The sequence below is a fragment of the Podarcis raffonei genome, chromosome 13 (assembly GCF_027172205.1).
Source record: "Podarcis raffonei isolate rPodRaf1 chromosome 13, rPodRaf1.pri, whole genome shotgun sequence".
Lineage (NCBI taxonomy): Eukaryota > Metazoa > Chordata > Lepidosauria > Squamata > Lacertidae > Podarcis > Podarcis raffonei.
In genome coordinates, this window is record NC_070614.1 from 16,826,354 (window position 1) to 16,834,656 (window position 8,303).

Consider the following 8,303-nt stretch of genomic DNA (forward strand, 5'->3'; position numbering starts at 1 on the left):
TAGAGTAGATTATGAAGCATTCCAAAAGAAGAGATATAGTGGTCATAGGAGACCTCAACTTCCCCAATATCTGTTGGAACTCAAACTCTGCCAAGACTGTAAGGTCCGACCAATTGCACTATTGCATCGGGATTCAAGATTACTTTAACATTTTGGAGAATTGAGTTAACAAAATGAATTTCAATAGGGACAAATGTAAGATTCTGCACTTAGGCAGGAAGTACCTACCTCACAAATATAAGCTGAAGGATACATGGCTTACTAGGATCTAGCAATCTTAGTGGAACTCAAGCTTCACTTGAGTCAAAGGTGTGATGCAGTTTTTGCTGTGTGTGTATTTAAACCAAATTCTTTATTGCTTTAATTAAATCTGCCTGTAAGCTGCCTTGTTGCTCCCTAGCACAGAAAGGCAGGGAACCTAAGTTTCCTTAAACAGATTCACAAAAAATGGTACACAGCAAAACGTTTTGATGTCCAACTCTCATTGCAGCGTTGTACCAAAATACTATCAGCAAATTCTGGCCTTGGTGTTTGCAGTCAAGGAAATCAACAAGAATTCCAATCTATTACCTAATGTCACATTAGGATTCCACATCTTTGATAGTTACTTCAGTGAAAGGATGACCTACTGGGCCACTTTGGAGCTGGTCTCTACACACTACAGATTTGTACCCAACTTCCAGTGTGACAAACAGAAAAATCTGATGGCCGTCATTGGGGGACTTGACTTTGAGGTTTCCCTCCACATGGCAGCCATCTTAGGTGTCTACAAGATTCCCCAGGTAAGAGTCAAACATGGTGACGTCCCCTCATTCTTCTTTCCTCTGTCCTGTTGAGAGAAGTTTTGCATTCCATAGTAGCCTTCTTGATAATTTCTGAATGTATTCAATAAAAGCTTTCATCCGCCTTCATCCATTTCCCAACGTATGCATGTTCTTCAGGGGGTATGAATGGAACATTTTGCAGATACACTTGTACACACCTACTCTATGTATGTGAACAGCTTGGTCTGCTGGCCTCAGGTAGACTCCAACCCGGATGAATTATGGAGGCTTCTCATCAGTCGCTTGCCCATTACCTTAATTAATTTGATCAGGATAATTTGGGGCTGTCAGGGGTGCCGTCAACAGGTCACCGGCTATCTACCCAGTGAAATCAGGGGAGCAGAGAGAGCTTTTCAATGGTTTCATTTAAATCCACAGAAAGACAGGAAGATGGGAATGTATGCTCTCACCCCTCAGCTAATGTTGCTCAGAGTCCCACTCCACCCTGCACTGACAATTTCTTCCTAGAAATCAGACCCCTCCTGCTGCCTATGGTGGCTGCTAAGAACAATTCTCCTTTGGATTCTGCAGAGCATGTCTGGTCCTTGTGGAAGGAGGGGGCTCTGACAAACTCTCTTGAGAGAGAATGTCACTTGGCTGCTTTTTCCTTCTCAGGTGTGACCCATCTCAAACCCCCACACTGTACTCTCCCCCCTTCCTTCTTTCTGGAAGGTTCTTGGAGTGCTGCTCTCCACCACTACTCCTCATCTGCCCATTCTCTGACGGGCTTACTAAGACAGTGGGTCCAAAGAGCTACGGTTTCATCATTGCTATCCACACATAATCAATGTTTCTACTGCATTCATGGGAAATAAGTGTCTGTTTCCTTCTAGCTCACTTATGGCTCCTTTGCCCCAGAGGATGCTGGTCAAAGCCAATCCACTTCCTTCTACCGGATGGTGCCCAATGAAGCCCATCAGTACACTGGGATTGTTGAATTACTTCTGCACTTTGGATGGACGTGGGTTGGGTTGCTCGCGGCGGATAGTGAGAGTGGAGAGAAATTTATGGAAATCCTGCAAACTCGGCTTTTCCAGAGAGGTATTTGCTTGGCCTTTTCAGAGAGAACTCCAAAAGGCTCATATTTTGAAGAGTATTATGACATGATTCCCCAGTGGCTCCAAGCCTATCTTGCTATTGTGGAAAGCAAAGCCAATGCTGTCATTGTCTACGGAGAAGCCAAGTCCTTGTGTTTTTTGCAACTATGGCTAGCGGCAGGGGGTGCAGAAAACGTGACATCTATGGAGAAGGTATGGATTATGACTGCTCAACTGGATTTCTCAGCACTGGCCTTTCAAATGAGCCAGGATATGCAACCATTTCATGGCTCCATATGCTTCACAGTGCACTCAAATGAGGTGCAAGGATTCAAAACCCTTATTCGCTCCCTAAATCCTTTCATGGCAGGTGAAGATGGTTTTCTTCAGCAGTTCTGGCTCCAGACATTCTATTGTTTCTTTTCCAAATCCAGTACTGAGTTCAGTGAACCCTGCACTGGACTGGAGAAGCTGGACAGCCTCCCCTCGTCTGGCTTTGAGATGAGCATGACTGGCCACAGCTACAGCATCTACAATGCCGTCTATGCTGTGGCACATGCCCTACATGATGCCATGTACAGATCCAGGGCAAAAGACAGAGGAATTGTGAGAAGATGGAGACCGCAGCTTCAGAAATTGCAGCCTTGGCAGGTAATGGTTCTTTTGTTGTTGTTGTATATCTTTTAACTATTATTTCATTTTATATTGTTGATAAAGCAAAGACAACAATTTTAACAACAGTCAAAAATTGAAAGAAGAATAACCAAACTGTAAGATAGGCAGGTAGGATGTGTAGTTGCACGTGAGTTAAATAAAGACTTTAAAATCCAAATTAAGTCCAATTTTATCAGATTACCAAGCATAGTTCCAGATTTGCCAGGTTTGTGGGGGGTTGTTTTGAAAATGCTGGTTCTGCTGTATATACCAAACATATAGAAATTGTCTGGAGGTTCTAGTCCTTGTTGAAATCTCAAATTATTTGTGATTAACTCTGTTATAGCTATACTGTCCAGTATTAGACTTTTGGGCTGCTATAGATCAAAATTTGCTGTTATTACTGCTATTGTTATTATTTTGTGATTATATGATTATATGAAATCTTGTCTACTGCCTTGGAAGAGGCAATGGCACATTAAAAGGCGATGCTGAATCTAAGATACGTTTGAGTTTTAAACAATTGTCCTTTTCCTGCCATCTCAATGCAGCTCCATCCATTTCTTAGAAGTGTCTCATTTAACAACAGTGCGGGAGAAGAAGTGTCTTTTAGTGAGAACAGGGAATTAGAAGCTGGGTTCGATATTACCAACTTGGTCACTTTCCCAAATAACTCCTTCATCAGAATGAAGGTTGGATGGATGAATTTGGATGCTCCCTCAGGAAAAGAGTTTTCCATCAATGAAGACAAAATGGTGTGGCACAGGAGTTTTCAACAGGTGGGGCATGATTTCAGGAAATTGCAACTCCAGTATGTCCTAAATGTGATGCTTGCATCTTGGAAGCTTGGCGGAGACATGGATCCTGTATTTTTTCTCACTTGTTGTTTATGAAAACCTCTATGAATATCAAGAGGCTCTGATGCCCTGAAGCAGGCCAGGACATAGTTCATTATTATATGCTTGTTTGTTTATTACATTTATATTCCACCTTTCCTCCAAGGAGCTCAAGGCTGTGTGCTTACTTCCTGTTGTATCCTAACAAGAACCCTGTAAGGCAGTGTAGACTGAGAGCAGCAGTGACTGGTCCAAGGTCACCCAATGAGTTTCATTTGAACCCTGGTCTTCCACTTCCCTGCCTTGCACATTCTTTAAAGATTTCTAGGCCAGCAGAGTGTGACCTAAGACTAATCTCCAACCAACTTCTTTGGGGAGAAAGAAAAGGGAGCTGAGCCTGGAGACAGACGAGGCAGACTTCTGCAGAGAATGCTTGTTTGGAGGCTAGTAATTCTCAAGATATAGTAGCAGAAGTCTGGCAGAGTCCAGCACTATCCTTGGTTTTGAGGCTGCTTAACTTGTCTTACAATTGTCTCTCGGCCCAGTGTATTTAGTCTGGGGTTCTCAGTCCCCAATATTTGTGTTTTTTCAGGTGGAAAAACAGAAGGAACCTGACAGTGTATACAGGTGCTGCTTATCTAAATCACTTAGGATGTCAAACATCCTTTCAACTCTACTTTAAATCCTCTTGAGTTTTATAAGAAATTAATTTTCGAAATAATAATAATATTAGTCTTCAGGTGAACTCCCTCCCTCCCTCCTTTTGATTTATATTTTTTAAAGAACACATTGAAATGGCCATTACTCCATTTTCAGAGCCACAAAAACATCTTCTGTCTCATTAGATGCCATTAATGGCTGTTGACAGCTCGTTGCTTTCAAAATTCTCTTAATATTTAGCAGGCCATTTCTCCCATCCACTTGATCCCTTGCAGCCCAGAAAATGGAGTTCAGCTTCTCCAAATGTCCATTATTTCCCCTGTGCTAAACATTTCCTAATGGTTGATTAAAATTCACAGGTGCCACCCCTCTCTCAATGCAACAAAAATTGCCCTTCTGGTACTAGGAGAAAAAAGAAGGAAGGGGAGAAATTCTGCTGCTATGACTGTGCTTCGTGTTCAGAAGGCAAGATTTCATACCAGAAAGGTAGGAGACATTAGGTTGCTTTCAGATATGTGTCATATTACATTTCCTGTGAAGGGTCTGTGGCAGTGTGAAAGGTGTCACAGTTGCTGCTATTGATGGAGTTCTGATTTCCATGGTGATTGAAGTTCACAGATTTGGAGCTCTTCATTGCAACTACCTGATGGCCCAGCAACGAGGCCCAGCATTTTCAAAGAGGTGCTTTGCAAGCTCGAATGATCAGATGATGGTTGGGGTTTACAAAGCACACTGTTACCTGCTTTACACCTAACATAAGAGATGACATCAGATAAAGGGCCGGTAAGTGTAACTTGCTAAAATGGCCCCCTGGGCCAGAGGTTTTCTATCACTGGATTACCTGGGTGGTGATGGAGATGAGTTGCACCGGTGCAACTGCAGGGCACAGGCCTCCTGCTGTCCAGACCCACCATCTTACTGTCCCGGCAAATGACTGTGAGATCATTGTCTGGGGGAGGGGCGTCCACAGCCCTTTCTCCCCATGCTAGTCACTCCTGTGTCTGAAAAGGATTGTCTCTTCCACATCCAACTGGTAAGTCCCATACTGCCAGGATGCATACCTACTCTCAAGTTCCACCCTTAAAGGGAATCCTTTCTTCTTTTCAGACATGAATGACTGTGTCGGATGCTCAGAAGATCACTATCCAAACAGGAACCAAACACAATGCATTCCAAAGTCCATCAGCTTCTTGACTTTGGAAGAACCGCTTGGTATGAGCTTAGCTTTTGGCTCCGTATTCTCCTCTTTGCTCACCATATTGTCCCTCGCCATCTTTATGAAGCATCAGGACACACCGATTGTCAGGGCCAATAATCGGGACCTCACCTACGTTCTCCTCCTGTCTCTCCTTCTCTGTTTTCTCTGTCCCCTCATCTTCCTCAGCCGACCAGACAGAGTGACCTGCCTTGTCCGACAAATGGCTTTTGGTGTGGTTTTCACAGTGACTGTTTCTTGTGTGTTGGCCAAAACCATTACCGTTGTTCTGGCATTCATGGCCACCAAACCAGGATCCAGAATGAGGAAATGGGTGGGGAAAAGACTGGCAAGCGCCATTGTGTTGACTTGTACTATTATCCAAGCTGGTATTTGCACTGTGTGGCTGGGAACCTCTCCCCCATTTCCCCATTTTGACAAGCACTCTGTGACGGGAGAAATTATTCTGGAATGTAATGAAGGGTCAGCTGCCATGTTTTACTGTGTCCTGGGCTACATGGGCTTCCTGGCCATTGTCAGTTTTGTTGTAGCATTTTTAGCCAGGAAACTGCCTGACAGCTTTAATGAGGCCAAATTCATCACCTTCAGCATGTTGTTGTTTTGTAGTGTTTGGATCTCCTTTGTTCCAGTCTACCTGAGCTCCAAGGGAAAACACATGGTGGCTGTGGAGATCTTCTCCATCTTGGTCTCCAGTGCTGGTTTACTGGGTTCCATCTTTTCCCCCAAATGCTACATTATCATATTGAGGCCTGATCTGAATGACAAACAGCAGTTAATAAAGAAGAAATAGCAAAGTACCCTGTTGTCACTCTTTTCTGTTACCGCAGAACATGGGTAATGAATTTGCTGCCGACTCCTTCATATAATTTCATTTTATTTGTTTATTGAACTTACTATGTGCATAAAAAAAAATCAGATGGTTCTACCCCACCCCGAGATGTGGTCCCCACCTTTGGGAGCCCAAGGGCACAACTGGAAAACTAAGGAACTCTTGTGGACACAAAAAACCACCAATTTCACAGAAGAAAGTGTGGAGATGCCCAGAAACTCCACCTCCATCCTTTCTTGTAACATGAATCCATTCGTTGGGGTCCTACTCTCTGTAGCAAGAGACAAGCTTGCTGCATCTTCCATGTGACAGCCCTTGAGGTATTTGAAGATTGGTATCATATCTCCTCTCAGTCTCCTTTTTCCAGGCTAAACATACCCAGCTCCCTCAACCGTTGCTCATAAGGCTTGGTTTCCCACCCATCATCTTCCTGGTTGCCCTCCTCTGCACATGTTCAGCACACATTTTACCTCATGAAAATAGAATGGGGTACTTTGCCAAAAGCCTGACTGAACTCAAAATAGACTATGACCGCAGCATTCTCCTGATCCACCACATTTGTAATGCCATAAAAAAGAAAAGAAATGAGATTGTTCTGGTATGAGAAGAGCAGGCCCAGGACAGAACCCTTTGGCATATCTGTGGCATCAGGAGATAATATCCCTATGCTATGAGGAGAAAATGAAAAGGAGGGAAATACCCCTCTTCCCAGAGAGAGTGACAGATGCCACATATACCTATTCTGAACTCAGAATTGTACATGCAGCTCTCTGTGTGTATGAAGCAGTACTTGAAGAAGAGCCAGGAAATAAATTCCCTACCTCATGTTTTGTTGAGCCCAATGGAGAGGCTTGGTTGGCCTAAATGCTGCAGGTCAGAGGTCCTTGTTGATTCCCCACAAGGAGCTTTCTTTACCTGTGCAGTTTCTCTTGAGTGATTGACAACTTTTAGGGTTCTGGATTGTGTAAGAAAGTAAAGTAAGTAGAGCAAGCTGCAGATGCTCTCTTTTGAGAACACAGTAGGTGATGAAACTCGTGGCAGGGGTGCAAATAGAGGGGAAGAGGCAACAGGCTTATTCCTGCTCCCCCTCATTACAATGCCTTGGAAACACTTGAAGGAGGCTGCTGAGGGATTATTCTGTGTGGATCATTGTCTCTGCTTCTTCCAATGGACCAGCTGAGGCAAAGGGATCATTATTCTCTCCCCTGTTATTATCAATTACATGGTAATAATCTGCTTCTGATTAGACCTCCATAGACTTCCAGGAATCCAGTCTACAAAGAATTAAAACCCTCTCTGCCACCCCCAGCAAATGCTAAGGTGCTGCTGACTCGTTTAGTGAGCTTTCCCCTGGAGTTGGATCCTAGGTCTTGGGAATTTAGCTGGTGCATTCGGAGAGTGCCATTTAAGGCAAGCTGCTGTACTGAGGCTGTTTCTAATGGCAATGCTGATTAGGTGTAAGCAGGGCCATCTCTGTCTAGGGAAAAGTATTGTTCCTAGTATGGCAGTGTTGATGCTGTTAATCTTCTCGCTGCCTCAAATGGCGAATCTGTCAAATGTCAATCGGAGCATCAGTCACCTCCATATCCCACACAAGTACTATCAGCCAGGTGACCTTATCATTGGTGCCCTTGCTTCTCACATCCTGTCCTCTGTTGACCATGAAACCTTCAAACAATGGCCATCCATCCATCAGATTCTTAATCCATTGTAAGTATTTCAAATTTTCAGTTTCCATGTCATATTAATTCCTAAGTCACCATGTGGGCTCATAAATACATCCTATTTATTTTTGCTATGGGGATTTATTACTTATAGGGATGGATGCAAAATATCCCCACCCCCCGTATATAGGATCAGTCTTAGACTTAACCCTCCCCACCACCTGAATTTTCTAGTCAAGCTTATAGGAACAAGGTGGATTATCTAGGATCCAGCTTTGAAGCAAAGAAAGAGCAGTCTGCCAGTGAGATAGGAGATTGTATTCTGGGTGGTGTGTTTCTCCCTCACCCCCAAGATCCCCCACCTCATTTTCCAGAGCAGTGCTTAACGTAGTGGAGGAGCCATGCCCACGACCAGTCACATGGGTGTCATAGTCTAGGGAGCCCAGCATTCTGATGTCAACAGGAAATGGGTGAATGGCCAGTAGGAACCATTGGTCTACTTAGCTCAGACCTGTCTACACAGAGTAGCAGTGGTTCTCCAGGATTTCAGAAAGGGGTCTGCCCCAGCCCCACCTGTGTGCTA

General features: G+C 44.0%; 1 protein-coding gene across 1 annotated transcript; it reads left to right on the forward strand.

Annotated features, from left to right (window-relative positions):
- The first annotated feature begins 470 nt into the window (after positions 1–470).
- Positions 471–6,017, forward strand: LOC128399315 (vomeronasal type-2 receptor 26-like). Its single transcript, XM_053360619.1, has 5 exons — positions 471–782; positions 1,658–2,512; positions 3,067–3,294; positions 4,371–4,497; positions 5,119–6,017. Exons 1-5 carry the CDS (start codon positions 471–473, stop codon positions 6,015–6,017), a joined length of 2,421 nt encoding a protein of 806 aa, XP_053216594.1.
- Positions 6,018–8,303: the final 2,286 nt, after the last annotated feature.

What these genes read in the sequence shown, in the direction of transcription:
- LOC128399315 (XM_053360619.1), top strand. Translation starts at nt 471, where the DNA reads ATGTCCAACTCTCATTGCAGCGTTGTACCAAAATACTATCAGCAAATT. An exon ending in GGCACAGGAGTTTTCAACAG is followed by an intron (nt 3,295 to 4,370) that starts GTGGGGCATGAT and finishes TAAAATTCACAG; the next exon opens with GTGCCACCCCTCTCTCAATG. An exon ending in CAAGATTTCATACCAGAAAG is followed by an intron (nt 4,498 to 5,118) that starts GTAGGAGACATT and finishes TCTTCTTTTCAG; the next exon opens with ACATGAATGACTGTGTCGGA.